This window comes from Zalophus californianus, chromosome 1, assembly GCF_009762305.2.
Source record: "Zalophus californianus isolate mZalCal1 chromosome 1, mZalCal1.pri.v2, whole genome shotgun sequence".
Lineage (NCBI taxonomy): Eukaryota > Metazoa > Chordata > Mammalia > Carnivora > Otariidae > Zalophus > Zalophus californianus.
The window spans coordinates 206,672,775-206,696,985 of NC_045595.1; the positions used below are offsets into that span (position 1 = coordinate 206,672,775).

A 24,211-nucleotide genomic window follows, 5' to 3' on the forward strand; every position below is an offset into this window, starting at 1 on the left:
TAAATCTTTAAAAAAATAATATTTAGGGGCGACTAGGTGGCTGAGTGTGTGAAGCGTCTGCCTTTGGCTCAGGTCATGATCTCAGGGTCCTGGGATCGAGCCCTGCATCAGGCTCCCTGCTCCGCGGGAAGCCTGCTTCTCCCTCTCCCACTCCCCCTGCTTGTGTTCCCTCTCTCGCTGTGTCTCTCTCTGTCAAATAAATAAATAAAATATTTTTTAAAAATAATATATAAAGTTGGAATTGCATTAGCTATTTAGTTGCCTGTTTTTTTTTTAAATGCAAGTTGTGAGTAGCTCTCCTGTCTTCTGCAATGGAACATAACGTTGCCTTAGGTTCCTCAGTAAGGATTTATCACTTACTTAAATAAATCCTGACTGACAAATCCCCTATTGATTGGCTGTTAGGTGGCTTCTACTTTTTCAGTATTTTTATATGACGTTGCAGTGGTATCCACATGCATACATCCTTGTGTGCCTATACAAGGACTTCTGTAGGAGAAATCCCTAGAATAAATTTCCTGAGTCACAGAAGACGCACATTTAAATTTTAGCCAAATTTCATGCCCAGATGGGTGTACCATGTTATTTCACCAACAGGGTATCTAAGGACTCACAGCCGGACTAAAACTGGTTTTCTATACCAGATTCTTTTCACATTAGCTCTTACACTTATTCCTGGGAGGATGTATCAATACAAATACTGTTAAGGATGGCGTTATGCAAACTCCTCCCTATATCAGACCAGTAACATTTTTATCTTTGTTGGGATTTGTCCGTCTCTCTAGAAATAAATAAACGAATTACAGTTTTTCAGACACGTGTTCTCATGATAGAGGGTTTCTCATAGATCTATTCATGAGCATCCACCTTCCTTTACAGTTCAATAAAAGAAAACAGAAATGCCTCTGAGATTGTTAAAACGGTGAATTTGCTGATCACTTCCCTCAGCACAGACTTTCTCTGGGACTATATGACCAGGTGTTTTGAGGACTGCTTTAGGTAAGTATCCAGTTCAGGATTATGGAATGTTTAGGAAGGAGTGGAAGCTTTCATGTTTTCATAGCTGCTTACTGTGGCTCAGGTTGGGTGGTCTCTGCTGAGCACAGGATGGAAAAGAATTCCCTTTAAATTGTAGTAGAATAAAAACGTTGCCATTAAGAAGGTTGAGGTAATCTCTGCCCCATAACTCTGGAGCTTTTTTATTTATTAATTCTAACTCAAGAAAACCCTCTGCATTTTCTAGTTGCAGTGACCAAATATATCTCCTTCACACAGTGTTCCTAGAGGCTCATTTGTTTAAAGGGGCTGAGTTCTTTGGTTCTGTGACTAGAGCGAGTGGTTTTAAAATCATCAGTCTTCTAAAATTCTTACTGAAATTTTTTATCACTAGTCAGATAAAAGCATTAATGTCTTAAGCTGCCCTAATCAGCTTTATGTCACCGTTCATCTGGTCAGTGACTTGTACCACCTCGCCGTCATGGACAGTGGCATGCTCTGGGGACCCACATGTTTCCCTGAGAGCCTCTCCCAGGCCCCTCTCCCCACAGTAGGAGGGATAGTGTAATCTCTCAGACCCTGTCTTGTCCTGAGTCACACGGTTAGGCTTCCTTGCTGTCACTGTTCTTCCCCTACCTAGCAACTCAGTAGAAGCTTTACTTACTGTTTGCTGTGGGCTCTCCTCTGGCGTACTCATTAGCTCCTCAGGACATCCCAAAGAGAAGTAGGCACTTGGATCACATAAGAAAGCCAGAGCCCAGAGATGGGAGGTCCCTTGTGTGGTATTGCCCAGGAAATTAGCAGCGGCCAGCCAAAACAGGAACCCAGGAATGCCTGACCTCCCAGCCGTTCCCACCGTGCTCACCCGTGTCCCCTAGAGCCAGGTCCCGGTGGGCATTCAAATCTGTGATGAATCCATTAACTGTAGCTGGGCCCATGGGCGGCAGCAAGGCCATGTTATACTGAAGCTAGAGTATATTTTGGTCAGCCTATTTCCATTTCAGAGTTACAAGGTGTGCTTTCCTTTTTTTAAAAAAAAAATAATAAACTATGGAATATTTCAAATGTAAGAAAGAACAAGAAATAATGCCAGACACACATGCACTTATTAATGAAATTATACACTTGGCCATTGTTTTTCAGATTTTTTTAAAAAGGAATTAAATGTTGCTACCCAGATAGAACTAACTCCCACCTTCCAGCACCTTCTCCTTTCATACTGTCCTGCCCATGATGTTGTCTGTGCTTTTGTAACATGTGTTTCCAGAGATGACATAGTCTAGTGTGTCTGTTCAAGTTTTACACAAGGGGTATCAAGTTTTATATAACTTTCTGCAGTGTGCTGTTTTGGGGGTTGGCTAACAATCCTCTGGAGATCTGTCTGTACATCCAGCTGAAACACCAGTTTCCACTTTTTCCTTGTTGCAATAGTACTTTGTTCTGTCTCTTCACAGACCTCTGCGGGGTTCCCTTAGAGCAGACTGGGAGAACGGTTGCTAGGTTAGTGTACACAGCTCAAGAGAGGCCTTCTCTTCCTCAGACTCCAAGATAACTAAGTGCTAATTTGCAGGGAAGACAATTAATTCAGGTTGAGTTGTCCTGTGATTGGAGATGAATCCAAAGTTCCTCTGTTTTGAGAACCAACATGTATATGTTTTTTAACTTACCTATTAAACCAGTTGCCTGCTTATTTAAAAAGAAGTGTTACATTTTAATATAAGCAGCTCCCGATAGAGCTGACTGGTGAAGTTTCGCTTCTCTATGGAAGCTGGAGAAACTAAGCAGCTCGTGTGGATGAGCTCATGGGTGTCGTGCAAGAGGAGCCATCTCAGGTTGCTCCTACAGCAGGTGGGACCGCTGTTCAGCCCGTGTCTTCTCTAGCCAGGCAGCTTCCCTTGGAACATGCCATTGGTTTGAGGTGGGGGGACCTAGCATTTGCTCCTGTCGATAGAGCTCCAGATCCCCTGGGTGTGGCATCCCACCTGGGCATGGGTCCACCCTCGTCTGAACTGATGAAGTTCAAGTCTGAGTGAACCTGTTTTGGAGACAAGCAACTTCAAGACAGACTGACACTTCTCTGTGTCTGATAGTTTTAGTCACTAAAGCTTACTTATTTATTAGAACAACAGGGCTGCCTTTCATTATGTTTGAAATAGAGTAACTTGATTGGACATCATAAGAAATGCGTGAAGGTATTACAGGATTTGGTTTTCTTTCCTGTGACTTATGTAGACCGGCAAAGCGGAGTTACACTGTTGGGAAGAACATCAGCCCTCCCCCAACGGTGTCAGAGCTCTGCACCCTCCTGGTGTTCCTTCTGGATGTTATCCCCTTGGTAAGGCCCCTTGCCAGGAAGAGGCGGCTCCACGCGTGCTTGTTTATGTTCTGGTTTGTGTCCTTGGCCTGATAACCCTCGCCTTCCTGAAAAGTGGGTGTGCATAAATGCACAGCGCTTTCAGTGTTGTGGCATGAAAGATGTAGCTGAATGTAATCTCTTATGTCTTTTATGTCTTATTTAAAAGAGGTTATAAAACTTTGAGCCAGTTGTAACTGGCCTGAGCCAAAGTTATGTCAACCAGAGGTGAACTAGCATCACCCTGCACTTCAGTTGTTTAGGAGTGAGAGTAAATGTATTTCTAGGTAAAACTGTGCTGTTGGCTAATTTTCTTAAAGGAAACTAGTTTCCTTAATATAGAAATAAACATGGCAATGATCTTCTATTAAGAAAAGTAAAGACACTTGAGGGGCACCTGGGTGGCTCAGTCGGTTGAGCATCTGACTCTTGATCTCAGGGCTCTGAGATCAAGCCTCACATGGGGCTCTGTGCTGAGTGTGGAGCCTGTTTAAGATTCTCTCCCCCTGCCCTTTTCCCTCTGCTCATGCACTCTTGCTCGCACATGTGCTCTCTCTCTCTCTCTTAAATAAATCTTTAGGAAAAAAACCATAAAAAAGGTAAAAAGACACTTGAAAAGAGAAGAAGAATGTCCATTGATTTGTCTAGATTAAAAAGAAGTATTTTGTTTTCTGATTTGGGAATGAACACGAAACTTATTCAGGCTCTAAAAAAATTGACTTTTCAGGGCACCCGGGTGGCTCAGTCCATTGAGTGTCTGACTTTGGCTCAGGTCACGATCTCAGGGTCCTGGGATCGAGCCCCACGTTGGGCTCCCTGCTTAGTGGGGAGTCTGTTTGTCCTTCTGCTCCTCCCCCTGCTCGTTCTCGCTCTTTCTCTCTCTCATATCTCATAAATAAATAAAATCTTTTAAAAAATTGACTTTTTTAAGGCGCCATTTTGAGGTGCATTTTTTTTTTCTGACCAGAAATTGGAAACCTGTTAGTTAACTCATTTCTGTTTTCCACAGGAACTTTACTCCGAGGTGCAAACCCAGTACCTCCCTCAGGTCCTGGGCTGTCTGGTGCAGCCTCTGGCTGAGGAGATGGAGGTGTTAAGCTTACCCGAGCTGACGCATGCCTTGAAGACATGTTTCAAAGTGCTCAGTAAGGTCCAGATGCCACCTTCCTACCTGGACATGGAGCCCGCAAGTGGAAGCACGGTATGCCCCCGGGGAGCTGACGGGGTTCTCTGGGCTGGGCTTATACCTTCCTGGGAGCGGGAAGTAATTAGGGTTGGTCAGGGTAGGAGTAAAGATCAGAGGATATAAAGGTAATATCTAAAATATGCTGCTAAAATCCTCAAACACTTCCCAAGAGCTTTTAGCGTGGAAGCTGACCACCCCCCTTCCCTTTGCGCACCCCCGCCACTTCCTCCGACAGTTACTGGTTCGATTCAGCTCACGGTCCAGACCTTGTTATGTGTGTGTTTGTATTTGTGTGATGTTGGTGTCTTTTTACTTCTTTATTTTTATTTTTATTTTTTTTTAAAGATTTTTATTTATTTATTTGACAGAGACAGGGAACCCAAGCAGAGGGAGTAGGAGAGGGAGAAGCAGGCCTCCTGCTGAGCAGGTAGCTCCATGCGGGGCTCGATCCCAGGACCCCGGGATCATGACCCGAGCCGAAGGCAGACGCCCAACGACTGAGCCACCCAGGCTTATGTTTTAAACACATAATTGAGGGCGCCTGGGTGGCTCAGTCCGTTGAACATCTGCCTTTGGCTCAGGTCACTATCCCAGAGTCCCGGGATCGAGTCCCACATCAGGTTCCCTGCTCCATGGGGAGCCTGCTTCTCCCTCTGCCCCTCACCCTGCTCGTGCTCGCTCGCGCTCTCTCTCTCAAATAAATAAATAAAATTTAAAAAATGAAAATAAACACAAAAGTGAGATATTCATTTATACCAGTGACTGACTTAAATAAGAGGACGTTATTGTCTCACGGTTCTGGAGGTCAGAAACCCGAGGTCCCGGTGTGGGCAGGGTTGGTTTTCTCTGAGTGGGGAGGGGGCGAGTCTGCTCCATCCTCTGTTCCAGCTCTGGTGGTGCGGGCTCTCTGGTGTCCCTCTGCTGTAGACTCGTCACCCTGCTCTATCTTCATCCCCACCCTGTCTGTGTCCAGATTTCCTTTTCGTAAGGACGTCAGTCACGTTGGATTGGGGCCCACCCTAATGAGCTCATTTTAACCAGACCATCTGCAAAGAGCCTATTTCCAAATAAGGTCACATTTACAAGTATCGGGGGTAGGACTGCTTCATCTTTTGAGGGGGACACAGTTCAACCATAACATACACTGTTCTCTGACTTGCTTTGGTTCTCAAACAGTGTTCTGGGGACCTCGTTCTATACTGGTTTATGTAGAGATAGCTTCCTCTCGTGTGGCTTCTATGGGATAGTCTAGGTGCGGCTTTACCCTGTCTTCTCTCTTCCCCTGTCAAGGGCATTTAGGTGATTTCTGGTTTTTCACTATTACCAACAGTGCTGCACTAAGCATCCTTGCACAGCTAGTTTGTGGTTGCAGGTTTCTCTGAAGGATCAATCGCTCTCCTTGCAGTCAAACCCATTTCTTTGTAAACTGGGAGAGATGCATGCTCCTTCTAAATTGGCAAGGATGTTGCCAAACGGTCCTCCCAGAAGATGGTAACAGAGTTCCCCAAGCAGTTCAAGGCCTGCAGTCGTTGGATTATTTTTATTTTTTACTTTGCTTAAGGCTTTGAAAACTCTGCCCTTGACACCCATTCAGTGCAGCTGTGGCGGGAGCGCAAGCCGACTGGGCAGCAGGCACTCCACAAAGGGAGCTGCTCCCAGCGCTCAAGGTGCAGACTTACTCACAGACTGTTAATTTCCCTTCCAAAGTTAGTCCTTTTATTGTTCTTCTAGCTATTATAGCTAATTTTAAAAAGTCCCTTAAATGATTGAAGATTCAAAGTTTCATAAGCCTGTGTCTTCAAATACAATTATCAGTGTTTCACAAAGTGTGTACTATTTCAGTGTTTCCTATAGAGCACGGTGGTTTAAATGCTGAAATGTTTTAAATTTAATGGAATATTATCTACATTAGCAGTGTAAGAGGAGAGGTTGGCTGATTATAGGTTGCAGTGTCATCCCTTTGAAAAAACTATGGAGTGCACGTGTGTGCACACAGAGGGTGGGCACGTGGATGGGTGGGCGGGTACTATACACACATGGGTAAGCACTTTATTCTGGCTTTCTGCTCTCATGTCATTTCTTCATGCCTTTATCTTACCCTCAGCCCAATGTCCTCGTTCAGTTTTTTTAATTTAAATATGTCAGAAACTTTTTATTTTTTTTATTTTATTTTTTTAAAGATTTTATTTATTTAATTGACAGAGAGAGACAGCGAGAGAGAGGAACACAGGCAGGGGGAGTGGGAGATGGAGAAGCAGGCTTCCCACGGAGCAGGGAGCCCGATGCGGGGCTCGATCCCAGGACCCTGGGATCATGACCTGAGCCGAAGGCAGACGCTTAACGACTGAGCCACCCAGGCGCCCCATGTCAGAAACTGTTTTTAAATAACGTTTTTGAACCTTGAACCTAAATAAATAATACAAAGTGGGCTCAAAACCCGCCTGCCCAGAGAGCATGGGGTCCCAGCAGCCTCCTCTTCAGACTTGCTCCCGGTCCTTCCCTGTGCTGTGCCTTCCTCATTTTATTATACACTTTTACACAGGGGTTCTCTTGGTGTAGAGAATAAGGATTTCGAAAAACAGGAAGTACCTATTCATGGTTTGCCCGATTCAGCTGATACTCGAATTCCTTGGCCTCACGAGATGGGTACAACACAAATTTCCATCTTTTTTTTTTTTTTTTTTTTTGCAGAGTCCAGTAAAAGGTGAAAACAGTGAAATGATTATAGACACAAAGGCAGTGATTCCGGCTGATGAAGATGCTTCGTTTCCTCCCCTTAAATCTGAAGACAGCGGGATCGGGCTCAGCGCCTCGTCGCCAGAGCTCTCGGAGCGCTGGAGGGTCCCCAGGGTTTCTCCTGAAAAAGATGATGTTTGGAAGAAGGGTGGGAGTATGCAGAGGACGTTTGTTTGCATCCAGGAGCTGATTGCCAACTTTGCCCACAAGAACATTTTTGGAGTGCGGCTGACGGGGTCCAGAGAAGAGAGCCAGTGTGAGGAGCCCGCGGGCCAGAGGGACGAGGGTGGGCCGCCGAGCTCGGCGGGCAGTGACTCCAACAGGAAGAACCCGTCGGACGCGAAGCCCATCAGCGTGCCCCAGTTTAAGCAGATGCTCTCAGACTTGTTCACAGCTCGAGGGTCTCCATTTAAGACAAAAAGTGCAGAGTTGCCATCGCCTCTGCCCAGGAGCCCTGGCCGAAAAAAGGAGGGGGACTGGGCTGTGGAACAGGTGGTCATCGAGCTGGGCAGCTCTGGAGAGGGCTGCCGGGAAGCCTTCGCTGCTGCCTGCCGCCTGCTGCTGGACTGCGCCACCTTCCCTGTCTACCTGTCCGAGCAGGAGACAGAGCGGCTCTGCGAAACGCTCTTCCAGCTTCCCGGTGAGAGGGCTGCCCGCCCCGGGGTCCGCCCTGAGGAGTCCTGTCACGTAGCTGGTGTTTACAGACGAGCCAAACCCCCCTCTGCCACGTGCGCTTTTGTCGTTCGTGGTGTGTGCTTTTGACTTGCTTCTTGAAGATGGCAGATTGGTGAGGCTGGGACCGTATTTTTAAACTTGAGGTGTCCCGCAACAGCCCATTAAGAGGTCTGGAACATAAAAGGTGCTTCATGATAATCAGGAAATAGACTAGTTCATCAGACCGGTTGTTAAGGATTTGTGTTCGTTTGCTAAGATTGCCGTAACGAAGTACCACAAACTAAGTGACTTAAACAACAAAAATGTACTGCCTCACAGTTCTGGAGGCAGAAGTCTGAGATCAGCATATTGGCAGGGCTGTTCTCCCTTTGAAGGTTCAGAAGGATGTGTTCTAGCCTCGCCCCTAGCTTCTGGTAGTTCCTTGGCTCATGACATCATAACTCCAGTCTTTGCGTGGATTCCCCCTGTGTATGTGTATACGTCCTGTGTTCAGTTTCCTTTTTATGAGGACACCAGTTATATTGGATTAGGGGCCCACTCCAATATGACCTTGTTTGAACTCATTACATCTGCATCAACCCTATTTCCAAATAAGGTCACATTCTCAGGTCCTAAAGGGACTTATGACTACAACATAAGAATTTTGGGGAGTTGGGGGGACACAGTTCAACCCATAACAGGCAGTGTCTTAGAAGCTCAGGCTGCCATAACAGAATACCACAGATTGAGTGGCTCAAGCAACAGAAATGTCTTTCTCAGAGTTCTGAAGGCTAGAAGTTTGAGATCAGGGTGCCAGCATCATCAGTTTCTGATGAGAGCTCTCCCCTTGGTTATAGATGACCACCTTCTCACAGGGTGCTCACATCCTGGGGGGATGGGGGGGTCTCACTGGTGTCTTATTATAGGGGTGCTAATCCCATCATGAGGGCCCCACCTCTGAATGCCATCACATTAGGCTTTGGGGCTTCAACATATGGATTTGGGGCAGACACAATTCAGTCCTTAGCAGGCAGTGAACACTTTAAAGAAAAAAGAGAGGAAGGTGGAAAACAAGAAAGAAGTGATTAAGTTGGTGGGAACACAGGACCAAGCTGTCCCCTTTTGTAGACATTACAGTAAATTTCCTGTGTAGTTTGTCTCTTGGCTCGTCAGCTGCAGATGACGCTGTACTTGGAGGCTCAGCACTTAGAATTCAAGTCCACAGTTTATTTTGGGCCTCTTTTTTTTTTTTTTTTTTAAGATTTTATTTATTCATTTGAGACAGAGCATGAGTCGGGGGGAGGGACAGAGGGTGAGGGAGAGGCAGGCTCCCTGCTGAGTGGGGAGTCCAATGTGGGGCTGGATCCCAGGACCCTGGGATCATGACTTGAGCTGAAGGCAGACGCTTAACCATCTGAGCCACCCAGGCGCCCCAATTTTAGGCCTCTTTTAAAGCTAATGCCGTGTGTCCCACCATCAAGAGAGCCTTGGAAAAACATTTTGAACTCTACACCCACAAATGTGGATTTACTATATGTAAATTTAAAAGAAATTTGTAACATGAGTTCTATATGTAAATTTTAAAAATAAGGGGCGCCTGGGTGGCTCAGTCGTTAAGCGTCTGCCTTCGGCTCAGGTCATGATCCCGGAGTCCTGGGATCGAGCCCTGCATCGGGCTCCCTGCTCGGCAGGAAGCCTGCTTCTCCCTCTCCCACTTCCCCTGCTTGTGTTCCCTCTCTCGCTGTGTCTCTCTCTGTCAAAAAATAAATAAAATCTTTAAAAAAGATAAAAATAATTTTTTTAAAGATTTTTTTTTTTTATTGAGAGAGAGAATGGTAGAGAGAGAGCATAAGAGGGAGGAAGGTCAGAGGGAGAAGCAGACTCCCCGCTGAGCAGGGAGCCCGATGCGGGGACTCGATCCTGGGACTCCAGGATCGTGACCTGAGCTGAAGGCAGTCGCTTAACCAACTGAGCCACCCAGGCGCCCTAAAAATAAATTTTTTTAAATAAAAGATAGACACTCTGGGTCATCTCGAAGTCCTGAGATTGACATTTTTAGAATTCGAATAACCTGACCAGCTTCTAAAAGCAGACTCAGTCTCCTTCGTCCCTGGCCCCGAATGATGACTGATAATCATGTCACCACCAGAAGGTTATTATCACACTGCTGACCACCTGACGTGTGGCTCTCAGGGTGTCTTGGAATCTGCACTTTGCGAGCCATCTTCACGTGGTTTTGTCTGTCTAACTGGCTTCCTTGCAGGAGCCGGCGATTGCAGTTTCCCGTCGTGGCTGAGATCCCTCATGACCGTTAGCTGCTGTGTGACTGACTGCTTCCTCCAGAACGTGGCCATCTCCACCCTGCTAGAGGTGATCAACCATTCCCAGTCCCTAGCCATTGTCATCGAAGACAAGATGAAACGCTATAAAAGCTCTGGACACAACCCATTTTTCGGCAAGCTGCAGATGGTGACAGTTCCTCCCATTGGTCCAGGAATATTGAAAGTCATTGCGGAGAAGACAGACTTCTATCAGGTATTTCCCACTAGGAGGAGGTGGGTGAGACCCCCTTCCCAACCATCTGTTTAAAGTAGTCCGCGAGGTGGTAGTCACTGTGGTCGGGATATGGCGGCTCTCGTGACAGCCCCAGAGGGTTGTTTGAGACCTGTGCCTGCCTTGCCTAGCCCCCTGTCCCAGGCTGTGGCACAGTTTCTGGCTCTGCAGCAAGAATTCGGTAAATATTTGTGCTCGGTTTTAGGCTGACCGGACTTCACATGTAAGGATTGTTAAGTTATCTGAATATGCAGAAGAAGAGACTGTGCCCTAATTTATAAGGTTAAAGGCTTTGAAGCTAGTTAACCTCAAGGAAAACTTAGTACTTGGCAAACTTCGGAAAGATGATTGCTGAAGATGGTGAGCAGGTGTTGCGTCCCTCTTTGAGGAGACAAAGTAAAATCGCTTAAAGCTACATATGATAGGGCTTATTTAATTGCAAAAACCTAAAAGCAGTTCCAGCGAGCTCATGAGAAAAAGTGAAGTATATTATAGAGTTAGTGCCCACGGATGCCAGAGGGTGAGAGCGGAATGCAGCTGGGTCTCACAGGGTGTCACCTGGGGGGGCTGTCAAGTCTGAACTAACGGGTCAGGGCTATTAAACAGTCTGTCGGTGAGGCACCCTTGGGTCAGCAGCTTCTGCTTCTCCAGCCCACGCAGCATTGATGGGGGGTAGGAGGTCATGTGGTGCAGATAGGGATGTGGCCACTCACCGGGACCTGCGGTGATGGGGCCACAGACACCCTGAAAAGTTTTGACAGTTAGGAAGAGAGATTTTGTATATCTTATGGGTGAATGAGATAATGGAAACTCCACTGTCCCTTCAGGTCCTAACAGCCTGTGCACTTTTGAAAGCCTTTGAGATAGGCTGCCTTTTCCCTGTTTGGGATGAGCTCTTCTCAAGCAGGTCACATAACTGAGGCCAACTCGCAGCTTTGTTTCTTTTTGTTGTTATTAATAACAGCTATGTTTAGCTATAATTCACATACCATACAAATCACCCACTTGAAGTGCACAATTCAGTGGTTTTTACTGTATTCACAGAAGTGTGCCATTTTACTTACTGTTTTCCCTGTTTTTTGTTTTCCCTCCTTTACTGTTTGTTTTTTTTTTAAGATTTTATTTATTTATTTGACAGAGACACAGCAAGAGAGGGAACACAAACAGGGGGAGTGTGAGAGGGAGAAGCAGGCTTCCCGCTGAACAGGGAGCCTGATGCGGGGCTCGATCCCAGGACCCCGGGATCATGACCTGAGCCGAAGGCAGACACTTAACTACTGAGCCACCCAGGCACCCCTCTCCTTTACTGTTTTATTTTTCAGCAAATGGATATTTTCCAGTGTAATGTTTTAATCGCTTTAATGATTTTTCTCAGCATATTTTTGGAGCTGTGTGTTGCTGCGTGTTCCAGTAATAGCACAGTGATGCCTGTATGCCTTGCGTTTTACTCAATTTTTTTTTTTAAGATTTTATTTATTTGAGAGAGAGCGAGTGAGAGACCACAAGCAGGGGGAGCTAGGGCAGGCAGAGGGAGAAGAAGGAGCAAGCTCCCCACTGAGCAGGGAGCCTAACACGGGGCTCAATCCCAGGACCCCAAGATCATGACCTGAGCCGAAGGCAGATGCTTAACCGACTGAGCCGCCAGGTGCCCTCCTCAACCTTTTCAAAAATATCAGTTGAAAGAAAGGAGATATGCATTTATGCTGTCTTTTTAGAGCTACCTGGTTACCTTTACTGGTGCTTTTTGTATGGATTTGATTAACTATCTGGGGTCAGTTGTTTTCACCTCAAAGAAGTTTCTTTAGTGTTTCTGTTTTGATTTTTTTTTTAATTTAAATTCAATTAATTAACCTGTAGTGTATTATGAGTTTCAGAGGTAGAATTTAATGACTCATCAGTTGCATACAATACCCAGTGCTCATTCCGTGAAGTGCCCTCCTTAATGCCCATCCCCCATTTACCCGTTCCCCCCACCAGAACTTCCTTCAGTGTTTCTTATAAAACAGGTCTGCTGGCAACAAATTCCCTCAGTGTTTGTTATCTGGAAATGTCTTTATGTCTCCTTTTGTGGAAGATAGTTTTACTAGATATAATGTTCTTGGTTAGGTTTTTTCTTTTCTTTCAAAACTTGGAATATAAGAATAAATTATACTTTAATCAGCCACTGATATGCTTGAATATGCAATATTTAAGTAAAGCAGCACTTTTTTTGAGAGAGAGAACACGTGTGCACGGAGCACGGGGGAGGGGGTGTGGGAAGCAGAGGGAGAGAGAGAGAAACCTAAGCAGGCTCCACACCCAGCATGGAGCCCATCGCGGGGCTTGATCTCACAACCCTGAGATCATGACCTGAGCCAAAATCAAGAGTCAGATGCTTAACTAAGGCACCCAGGCGCCCCAACAGCACTTTGTCAATAATCCGTAACAAATGCTCATGTGAACGTTTGAACTTACACTGGAATTCACCGTTTGGAGACGTGATCCCGCTGTCTTCTTGCCTCCGGCATTTCTTGTGAAAAGGCAGCTCTTCTTCTTGGGTTTCCCTTCTTAATGAGGAGTGGTTTTTCTCTTGCTGCTTTCAAGATTTTCTCTCTGTCTTTGTTAGCATCTCCTTGTGGGGTGTCCAGTGTAGATCCTGTGGAGTGTATCCTACTCGGAATTCTTCAAGCTTCTTGAATATATAGATTAATGCTCTTTTATCAGTTGGGGAAGGTTTCGTCCGCTACTTCTGCGCATACTTCTCCCGCTCCTTCCTCTTTCTCCTCCCCCAGCACTCCCTCTGTGGGTGTGCTGCTGCCCTTGACGGTGGCCCACATTTCTCTAAGGCCCTGTGCATTTTTCTTCATTCTTTTTTCTCTCTGTTCTTCAGATTGCATCATTTCTGTCAATCCATTTTCTTCACCAAGTCTTCCTTCTGTCCACTCAGATGAGCCGCTGAGCCCCCTGAGGGGTGAAAGTTTCATTTCAGTTATTATTATTTTTTTTCTCAGCACCTTCCTTCTCCATTCCCGGCCCTTCACTTGTGGACTCAGTCCGTGCACGGGCCCTAGCCTTACCCCAGCACACCGGGGCTCCCGCCTCCCTCTTCTATGCTGCCACCTGCACGTGTGTTTCTGAGTGTTCCAGTGATACCTATGTGCCTTGTGTTTTACTCAACCTTTTTATTTTTTAAGATTTCATTTATTTATTAGAGCGAGTGAGAGAGAGCACAAGCAGGGGGAGCAGCAGAGGGAGAGGGAGAAGCAGGCTCCCCACTGAGCAGGGAGCTGGATGCAGGACTCGATCCCAGGACCCCGGGATCATGACCTGAGCCGAAGGCAGACGCTTAACGACTGAGCCACTGTTGACATCGTCTGCTTGATGGGAAATTGTCATCATGCCTTCCTTTACTTATTTAAACATGGTTTCCTTTACTTATTTGAACAGACTTATAATGGCTACTTTGAGGTCTTTGTTGAATAAATCTGACGCCCAGTTGCTCTCACAGATGCCTTCGTTGCCCACTTTTTCCCCTTGTGTGAGTGTCGTATTTTCTTGTTTCTTTGCATGTTTTATTATTTTACAGTTTTTATTGAAGACTGGATATTTTAGATAGCGTATCATAGCAACTTTACTGTATTCTGACCACCCCCCTAATCTTGATTTGTCCTCATCTGTTGTTCACTGTTCGGTGACTTGCCTAGACTGTCTTGGTGGAGTCTGCCTCCCCTGCCATGTGAGTCCTTTGGCGCTGCTCCCTGGAGGGATGTATGGTCACCCTGCAATGGCGGTGATCTTAGCAGGGTTCTCACTGACCGTCTCCTTCCCTGCTCTCTCTGTAGGCTGTCTCTGTCGCTATCACACCCAGCCGTTAGGCTCCCCGAACTGCTGGCTGGCTCACTGCTCTCATGTTTTCAACAATGCCCAAAGGCATACGTTACTCCATAGTCTGGTAGTTTTTTGAGGCCAGCCTATGAGTTGTTTTGTTTACCCACAAGGGTTCTTCCTAGCTATCTCTTGTCCTGGTTGTTTCTGATAAACGAGCTGGCCTGTGGTTTAACTTGTTGCTGTTGTGGAGCTACCAGGCTCGTGGTAATTACTTACTACAGAATTCCGTTGTTCTTGAGAGCACTGCTAGGCTTGAACTTCCTCACACTTTCCTTGCGGGAGCCCTCTGTGTCATGGCCTGCCCCTCGCTCTGGGCAGTCTCTGCATCCCGTTGCTCAGGAAGAGCTGGGACTGGGACAGTTAGCTGTCTCTCTTGGAGGGCTAGCCCTGTGGGTTGCCCTCAGGGGCCCTGGCCTCTAGTCATCTGAGCTTCTCGGAGCGTGTAACATACCCCCACAAGCCCGCTAGGGTAAGAACGATGGGAACTCCAGCACCCCTGGCCTGCAGCGTCTGGATACAGCCTCCACCCAGGAGTGAGGACGGGGTGTGAAATGCTGTGGTCTGCTCGTTCCATGGAGATGCAGAGCCTTGGACTGGGACCTGAGGGGAGGGGAGCCCTCCTGGAGTGGATAGTCACGTTCCTTGTCACACCAAGCTGGGCTGAGCAGGGTGCATAGAGTCGCAGTTCCACCGCCCCAGACTCGTTGCTTTTACTGGAATTTAGTAGAATTTCTTGAATAAATGCTCCTTTCTTGCCTGAATGCCCCTAGGATAATTTCCAGAGACTCTAAATGTTTGATTGTTTTATTTTTTTATAATTTTCATCAGTTATGGTAGTTTTTTCTGGGAGAGTTTACAGAGCTCCTCACACAGCCAGACTAACTTGTGTACTCAGACCCCATCTGCGGTGCCAGGTCCTGGTGGAGCCTTATTTGATTGCTGTTCAGCCTGAGCCCCTCATACCCCGCTCCCTTGCTTTCTTACCAGAGTTGAGTCCGTGTGGATCTCAGGACCAGGAACAGTGTTAATACAGCAGCAGTGACGAGGCACGTCCTTCCTTGCTCCTGCATATAGCTGAGAAGTGTGGGGTCACTGTGTTATAAGGCACAGGGACGAGAACAGAAGAAAGAATTTGGTCTGTGAATCTTTGGAAAGCTATCCATAGAATAAAAGTGACTGCATTAAATACTCTTGTTTTGACGATGTACCCTTAATGATGTTTTCGGAAAGTAGGCTTTTCTGAGTTCTTTCTGAAGCCTTGGTTTTTATTTTGAGTCCGATTTGGTGCATATCTGAGTCCTTACCACTTGCCAGGCACTGGAGTGCACTTTATAGAGCATCCAGCCGTCCAGAGCGGCAGCAGTGGCTGGTGCCTGCCCATGTCAACATGTGGATGGCAGGCAGCAAAGCCACCTGCACCAACAGCCAGGCCACGCCCCAGTTCTTGGACTCAGGTGTAGGGCTGGTTCCAGATCTCCTAGCCCTTTTCTCATTCCCACGGAACAACCCACATGCCAGCGTTTGCAATGCCCACGATGCAAAGAATAAGGTCCGCTATCCCACGAGTGGCCCTGACCTTTCTAATCAGGTGGTAATGGCAGAATTCAGTTCACTGAGAAAGGGTTCAGAACATGGGGACTGAGAAGCTTAACACAGATGAAGGAACAAGCCTGTGTTTTGTGATCAACACCAACTCCTTAACGCTTCAAAAAACATTGTTTTAAAACTTCCAGAAAGGGGCGCCTGGGTGGCTCAGTCGTTAAGCGTCTGCCTTCGGCTCAGGTCATGATCCCAGGGTCCTGGGATCGAGCCCCACATCGGGCTCCTTGCTCGGCGGGAAGCCTGCTTCTCCCTCTCCCACTCTCCCTGCTTGTGTTCCTGCTCTCACTGTGTCTCTCTCTGTCAAATAAATAAATAAAATCTTAAAAAAAAATTTAAAAAAAAATCAAACTTCCAGAAAAAGTCTCTTCCACATAAATTTGCCCCCAGGGGCTGCAAGTAAGGGAACTACTCTACTTAATCAAAAGTTTTGTATCAGAGGTTTCATTGCAATTCGATAATTGGAAATCACATTCCCTTAGATTAAAAAAGTAATGAAAATAATGGTTAGGGGCTTGAGCCAGTCAATGGTTAATTTGATCTAAGCAGAGAAGATAGTTTTGTCAAATAGAAATAAATGGGCCAAAAGAAGTCATTTGACCTGAGATGTACTTAAAAATATCACAGTCTATGAGGCACAGTCTTTTCCCATGACCTGGAAGAATGCCTTCAGAAATTCCCTCCCGGAAATGGAGCCAGCCTTCCCCTTGAGTCTCACCCAGTTGGGTCAAGCACCCCTCCCGTGCTCCCTGGGACTTCGGGGTGGGGGGGGATGCAGCCAGCTCCAGGCCCCGTTATGTTTAAGGAGCTAAGATCAGGGCTGAGGAGATGGAGGACTTGATCTGGGATGGGATTTGTGTCCTGAAAGTGAGCTGGGCATCTGCTACGGCACTGTGCACAGATACGGGAACAGACAGGTTTGTGGAATTAAAGCTAAAAGCCACGATTCTTCGTCAGTACTGCGTGGTGACCAATGTATGCCAACCCTAGGTGGTAAGGTGCTGTGAGTGTGTCTGCGTCGAGATTGGCGACCCGTGCAAATGCACCACAGTTCCTGGAGCCCACGGCTCTGCAGCCCCCCGGTGCCAGCACACAGTAAGACTTGGTCAAGTGTGCTTGTCGAAAGGATTTGTCAACCAGTAGGTTCTTGCTTCCAGTTGATTTCCTCTCTGAAAGTAATGTTAATGTCTGGGCAAGAGCTGCAGTGTGCTTAGCTGCAAGTTCAGACTTCCAAGTTTCAGGGAGCACCTGGCTGGCTCATTGGATAGAGCACACGATGCCTGATCCCAGGGTCATGAGTTCAAGCCCCACACTGGCCATAGAGCTTACTTAAAAAATAAAAAGAGTAGCCTTGGAGTGCTCAAGGAGACTCAGTAGAGCATGTGACTCCTGATCCCAGGATCATGAGTTTGAGCCCTACGTTGGGTATAGAGACACCTCCAGGTTTAACCTATAATAACATCGCCTGGTGGGGTTTTGGTTTGGTTTGGGGTTTGGTTTGCTTCATTTTGTTTGTTGGTGGTACTTCTTTGTATATTGAGGATCCAGTTCCTTGGGGCTGGGATTGGACGGGCACAAGGAAGAAGCATGGGTGCTGCCTGTGTTCACACAGTCTCCCTTCTGCCCCAGAGGGTGGCTCGTGTGCTCTGGAATCAGCTGAACAAGGAGACCCGGGAGCATCACATCACCTGTGTAGAGTTGTTCTACCGGCTGCACTGCCTGGCCCCCACGGCCAACATCTGCGAAGATATCATCTGCCATGCCCTCCTGGACCCTGATAAGGTAAGTCTTTGCAGCCTGTCATCTCTGACCTGCAAAGATCCCAACTGCCAGGCCACCCATCCCTGTACGTGTCCGGGGTAGACTTACATGTACTCCACCCTTCTGGGGCTCAGTGGACATCCTGATCAATAAGCAGAGGTGTTACAGCATCTCAGGACTGGGAGGCCTTCAGAAGCACTGGCCATCCCCTTCAGAGTTCTAAAAACATGGGTTGTGTCCATATTAAGACCAGGGAAATCTCCCCCAACTCCCATGATGTTTGCGGGACACTGAGTGCTTGCAGGGATCCTAGAGCCTCTGGTGAAGTAGGCAGTCATAGAGAATGCGTCACCCTGGCCATCCTTTGCAGTCAAGTTGTGTCCTTGCTCTCTGAGCCACTTGGGCCTGGCACGTCCAAGGTGTGTGATCTTGTGATCTTTGACCACAGGCCCAGGTGTGACCCTGGACATGGCTAATGTGGAGTCTTGAAAATATGCTTTACTGTGTTCAAGTAAGCAAGGAAGAGAGGATGCAGGTCTTCCTTTCCCCCGGCCAAGTGGGACCCCAGGCACACCAAGGGCCCAGCACCACTGCTGATGTTGCTGTCATTCTGCTCAGCTCTTGTTTGTCACTAAAGTCGGGTTTGCTGTGACTGCAAACAGGGTGCTGTGAGGGAAGTAGGCGCCTCACTGCCGTTTATTTCCTAATCCAGGGGACAAGACTGGAAGCTCTGTTCAGGTTCTCCGTCATCTGGCACCTGACGAGAGAGACGCAGGGCAGTCGTGTGACATCTCACAACCGCTCCTTTGACAGGTAAGATGGCCCTTAACGCGCAGGACGCTTCGCCGAGGTTCCTGGGCACTGTGCTGGGCCGGGGAGGGGGATATGTAGAATTGATAGCATCACCCCATTTTCTGGATGCACAGCAAACGATTCCCATGATCCCCTGAGTGACTTTAGGCCAGATTCATGTGAATACGTAGTAGGAATTTTCTTAATTTTGTCCTGGTGGGAGGAAGCCCAGTACATCAGAATCACCTGAGCAGCTTTGAGGTCACGCCTTGGCGGGGGACCTTTGTAGGGAAATGGAGGTGATCTGGGTCTTTATCAGGGCAGTGGCTACCCTGAGTGTGGACACTTGTGTGTCATCGACCATGTGAATGTGAATTTTATTGCGGTATAATCTGTTGCACTTAAAAAAAACAAAATTCCCTTCCTTGTTTCCATGTGTCTGGGGCCAGACACACAGCCTTAGAGAAATGCCAGCTGATTCTGATGCTGGGGGCCCACCCCCACAGTCAATTTAATCAATTTGGGGTGAAGCCTGGGCATCAGGATTTTAAAAGCTCCCCCAGTGATTCTAGGGCTGGAAAATCCCTTGCCTTTGCTTGGGTCTCCTAAGCCCAGCATGGGCGAAGCTCCCCACGGGCATCGTGGTGCACGGGATCACCGGACACTGGCTCGATGGTACCCTTCCCACCCACAGATCCCTGTTTGTCGTGCTGGACAGCCTGGCCTGCACGGACGGCGCCATCAGCGCAGCAGCCCAGGGCTGGCTGGTGCGGGCGCTCTCCCTTGGTGATGTGGCGCGCATCCTGGAACCCATGCTCCTTCTCCTGCTCCAGCCCAAAACCCAGAGGACCTCCATTCACTGCCTCAAGCAGGAGAACTCAGCGGGTGAGCACACCTCCCAGGGCGGCCGGGGGGAGCTCTGTGTCCCCAGGGCCTCTGGCCCTGGGAGGGAGCAAGGGGACGCCTGGACCCCACCTGTCGGGACAGTCAAGGCACTTAGCCCCGCCCAGTGATTTGGCTAGATTCCAGCAGTATGCGGGTACTTTGTAAAGTTGTGAGGACTTTTCAGGTGTAAGCAGACAAACCAGCACTTAGAAATGCTAGGGAGTGGGTTTGTTGTTTTTGCTGAAAAATCAGATTTTTTTTTTTTTTATTAAAAGAGGAAATCGTTAGTAACCCATGTTCCAATAAAAATAGCTGATTTTTTATTCTTTTCCTACCGAAAACAATTCAAATGCACCTAAGGTAGGAGGAAAGAGTAACAGACCCTCCATCCCAGTGTCTCCCAGGCCAATGCCTTCACTTACAAGAGTCGCAGTTCAGTGTCTGGCTAGGCAGGCGCTTCTCTTCAGATCCCTGCTTAGACCGAGGGCTAGTTTAGGTTGCCTCCAGCTGTGAGTGGCCGAGAAGTTGAAATTTCCATGTAATCTGGTCAATTGTACTTATCTAGGAAATAACTTTTCTTTGTGAACCTTCAACAGCAAGGTAAGTGGTTTCTTTCCTGTCTGTCCATTTTTCCTATCACGACCTGAGCGGAAACCAAGAGCCAGAGGCTTAACCGACTGAGCCACCCAGGTGCTCCCAGAGGCATCTTTAGCACAGATTAGTAGAATATATGTAGGAAGAAGAAAACCGAGGCTGAAATAAACCTGATGAGCGCATTACATGTGGGTGATTAGGACCTAGCACAGTTTGTGAACTACATGACTTCCCACAGTAGGTGTGTTTTATGACTTCCTGCCGTTTTCTCAGTGATGATTTTACAAGCTTTGAGTTAGCTTGTTTAGCCCACTGGGCTGTAAATATTCTGTTTGTACCAGTCTGATCTTACAGGGAGAAGCAGCCTAACACCCCCATAAGCAGCCATTTCTGAGACGCTTCTTCTCTTTACGAGGTTCCCTGACTAAAACCGAAACCTCTGGTTTTCCTTTAGGAAAGAAAGCTGCTGCCTTCGCAAAGAGAAGGCATTCTATTATTCCATGTTATAGGAAAGTAAAATCCAAAGAAGTATAAACTAAAGCACCTTCTTCAAAGTTTGGCTGTCATTTAGGGCAGCTAAATTTTTGAGTGTTCCCTTGCGTGAAGAAGAAAGTCCTCACGCCACACATTCCGGTTTTAAAAGTCAGGGCACTTCCTGCTGCTTCCTCTAACCCGTGTTTCCTGCTACCTTCCTAATAAGAGAAAATGTCTTTTCCCTGCCACGTCCTTCGCCTGGAAGCAACTGGAAGAGTTCTGCTTTACCCCCCACCCTATCTCTGTAATATTGTAGATACCTATTTTGAAAATATCACCATGAGCCTTAGGCAGCTCATCTATTTCTAATGTCTTGTTCTTCTTCCTTTCCTAATCTTGCTTGATGCTCACAGAATAGATTTGCTGAGAGCTGCATATGTAAATAGGTTTGGCCATACCGACCAAACACTGCTTTCTGGCTGTTCCTTTTTAAGGAAACCCGAGTATTTTAAAGTGTTGCGTATTTTCTGATTACAGAAGTACTAACATGCTTATTTTAACAACTGGAGTAATAAGGAGGTCAAAACGCACACGGAAGTCCCCTGCAGTGCTCGCTAATAGAGCTAGGTACTGTTGATGGTTGGTGGATAGTCTTCCAGATTTTTTTCAGAGCCGCCTATTATAGATACTCTCCCCTAAGTGAGCTCATTCGATACAGCTTGATTCTGCAGCTTGATTTTTCTTTTACTTAATACATCCCGCACATTGCTCCATATCAGTATGTATATTAAAAGATACAAGTGTAGGGACGCCTGGGTGGCTCAGTTGGTTAAGCGTCTGCCTTCGGCTCAGGTCATGATCCCAGGGTCCTGGGATCGAGTCCCACATTGGGCTCCCTGCGCCTGCTTCTCCCTCTGCCTCTCTCTCTCTCTCTGTCTCTCATGAATAAATAAATAAAATCTTGAAAAATAAAATAAAAGATACAGGTGTATCTTTTAAAAACCCAAACAGTCCTCCATAGCATACATGTGCGGCAAGTTTTCTCAGTCTCTCAATGTTTTGTTCACTTTCCAGCTTGTCTTCACACGTGACAGTTCAGCAGTACCTTACAGCTTTGAAAACCTGCTGACATTCCTGTGGGATACATTTCTTGAAACTCATTTCTTGAAAGGAACAAAATAATATGCCTTTTTTTTTTTTATTCACCCTCCCCGTAAAAGTTGCGATACTTGTATTTTCTATGACAGTGTAACCAAATTATCTGATTCCCTGAACATTTTAAAAGACATATTCACTTTTACTTGCTCTGCCTTTTGTCCATAATACAATGTAGACTCTGGTGTCTTAGTTTTACGGGAGAATTTTATTAATATCAATCTTTCTGGGGCGCCTTTGTGGCTCAGTTGTTAGTGTCTGCCTTCAGGTCATGGTCCCAGGGTCCTGGGATCGAGCCCCGCATCAGGCTCCCTGCTCAGCGGGAAGCCTGCTTCTCCCTCTCCCACTCCCTTCGCTTGTGTTCCCTCTCTCGCTGTCAAATAAATGAATAAAATCTTTATTAAAAAAATAAATAACATCAATCTTTCTGTCTGGCTTTAAGATAAAGATTCTAGAACTAATGTATCAGAGCTAACCCTTCTGTCCTGAAGTCATTTGTCATTTTATAATTTTCAGAAGACTTGCATCGTTGGTTTAACAGGAAGAAACCCCCCTTCAAAGAGTCATGTGGAGCACCCGAGCGTCAGGAAGGCAGCTCTGAAGAAGGCGTGCCGCTGAGCCAGTTCACCACCGTCGACCGTGAGGCCATTTGGGCCGAGGTGGAGAAGGAACCAGAGAGGTGTTCACCCGGCAGCGAGCTGAGCGAGGACGACCTTCCCTCCTACCTGGACCTTCCCGACAGGACGGCCTGCAGCGCCCTGGACAGCAGCGAGCACACGGAGTCTGCAGACACGAGCTCTGCGCACACGGACAGCGAGCGCGCGTCTTCCTCTTCCTCCCCTTCCCACGACCCGCAGGAGCTGAGCAACGAGGAGAGCTGCTGTGCGCCCATCCCCGTGGGCAGCAGGGTTTACCCCAAGCGCTCAGCCTTGCTGGCGGCCTTCCAGGCAGAAAGCTTCAAGTCCGGTGCCAAATTAAGCCTGGCACGCGTGGACTCAGACAAGACCCAGGCTTCGGAGTCATTCTCCAGTGACGAGGAGGCCGACTTGGAGCTCCAGGCGCTCAGCACATCCCGGCTGCTGAAGCAGCAGCGAGAGAGGAGAGAGACCCTCGAGGCCTTGTTCAAGCACATTCTGCTCTACCTGCAGCCCTACGACTCCCGGCGAGTTCTTTATGCCTTCTCCGTGTTAGAGGCCGTGCTCAAAACCAACCCCAAGGAGTTTGTCGAGGCAGTGTCCAGGACCAGCATGGACACCAGCTCCACCGCACACCTCAACCTCATCTCCAATCTCCTCGCTCGCCACCAGGAGGCCCTTGTTGGCCAGAGTTTCTATGGAAAACTCCAGACCCAGTCTCCCAGCGTGTGTCCCCACTCTCTGCTGATCGAGCTCCTCACCTACCTGTGCCTCAGTTTCCTGCGCAGCTATTACCCTTGTTACCTGAAGGTCTCCCACCGGGACGTCCTTGGCAACCGGGACGTGCAGGTCAAGAGCGTGGAGGTTTTGATTAGAATAATGCTGCAGCTGGTCTCCGTGGCCAAGTCGGCCGAGGGGAAGAACGTGGGGTTCATTCACAGCTTACTGCAGAGGTGCAAAGTTCAGGAGTTTGTCCTGCTTTCGCTGTCCGCGTCCATGTACACGAGCCAGAAGCGCTATGGACTGGCCACGGCCGAGCGAGGCCGGGCCCCGCAGGAGGAGAGCCTCTTTGAGGAGAGTCTCATCAACCTGGGCCAGGATCAGATCTGGAGTGAGCACCCCCTGCAGATCGAGTTGCTGAAGCTCCTGCAGGTGCTCATTGTCTTGGAACATCACCTGGGCCAGGTCCAAGAGGAGGCCGAAAATCAGCCGGAACTGTCCCGGGAGTGGCGGAGGGCCCTGAACTTCCAGCAGGCCATCAGCGCCATGCAGTACGTGCAGCCCCACCCGCTCACCTCCCAGGGGCTGCTGGTGGCCGCCGTGGTGCGGGGGCTGCAGCCGGCCTACGGCTACGGCATGCACCCGGCCTGGGTGAGCTTGGTCACGCATTCCTTACCGTACTTTGGAAAGTCCCTGGGCTGGACAGTGACCCCTTTCATTGTCCAGATTTGCAAAAATTTGGATGAGCTGGTCAAGCAGTATGAGAGCGAATCTGTGAAGCTCTCTATCAGGTATGGCAAACCGTTTGATACGTTATCACTACTATGAAGCCAGTGTTTGTGACAAATGGCTGATGTGCCCTAGAAGCCAGGTGGAGGATAATTTCAGCCTAATCAGAAGCCAATTTAGCACTGTCAAGAGGGGGTAGCCAGGAACAAAATGCTCACGTCCTTCATTTTTGATTCCACACAGACACCCAGGTTAGCTGAGCGTTGCAGCCACTCGCCGTGACTTTTGCAAAACAGAAATAAAAACATGCATCACCTTCACAGAAATTCTAAAACATCTGAAAACATTTTTTCCAAAGTAACTGAATGAATGTAAAATAGCACAAAAAATGCCCCTCATTATTATAACAAGATTTCATTATGAGGGCCCCAGTTCATTGAAGATAGTGCTAGCTCTCTGGTGTCTGCCTTTATAGGTAGGATTAAAAACCTGACAGCCTCATTCTTAAAAATTCTCAAAACG

At 47.6% G+C, this 24,211-nt stretch overlaps 1 protein-coding gene across 8 annotated transcripts in view; it reads left to right on the forward strand.

Moving 5' to 3' along the window:
- Window positions 1-24,211, forward strand: part of DOP1B (DOP1 leucine zipper like protein B) — a 112,741-nt gene that overhangs the window by 57,383 nt on the left and 31,147 nt on the right. For all 8 annotated transcript variants that reach the window (XR_003518071.1, XR_003518073.1, XR_003518072.1 and 5 more), the window contains 9 exons: window positions 880-999; window positions 3,229-3,331; window positions 4,359-4,550; window positions 7,227-7,911; window positions 10,189-10,460; window positions 17,574-17,726; window positions 18,418-18,518; window positions 19,192-19,382; window positions 22,122-23,751. Coding sequence is in view for 5 of the 8 variants with exons in the window: in XM_027584112.1 (XP_027439913.1) it covers window positions 880-999; window positions 3,229-3,331; window positions 4,359-4,550; window positions 7,227-7,911; window positions 10,189-10,460; window positions 17,574-17,726; window positions 18,418-18,518; window positions 19,192-19,382; window positions 22,122-23,751 (3,447 nt within the window). In the remaining 3 variants the exon portion in view is untranslated. The remainder of the gene's footprint in view (window positions 1-879; window positions 1,000-3,228; window positions 3,332-4,358; window positions 4,551-7,226; window positions 7,912-10,188; window positions 10,461-17,573; window positions 17,727-18,417; window positions 18,519-19,191; window positions 19,383-22,121; window positions 23,752-24,211) is intronic.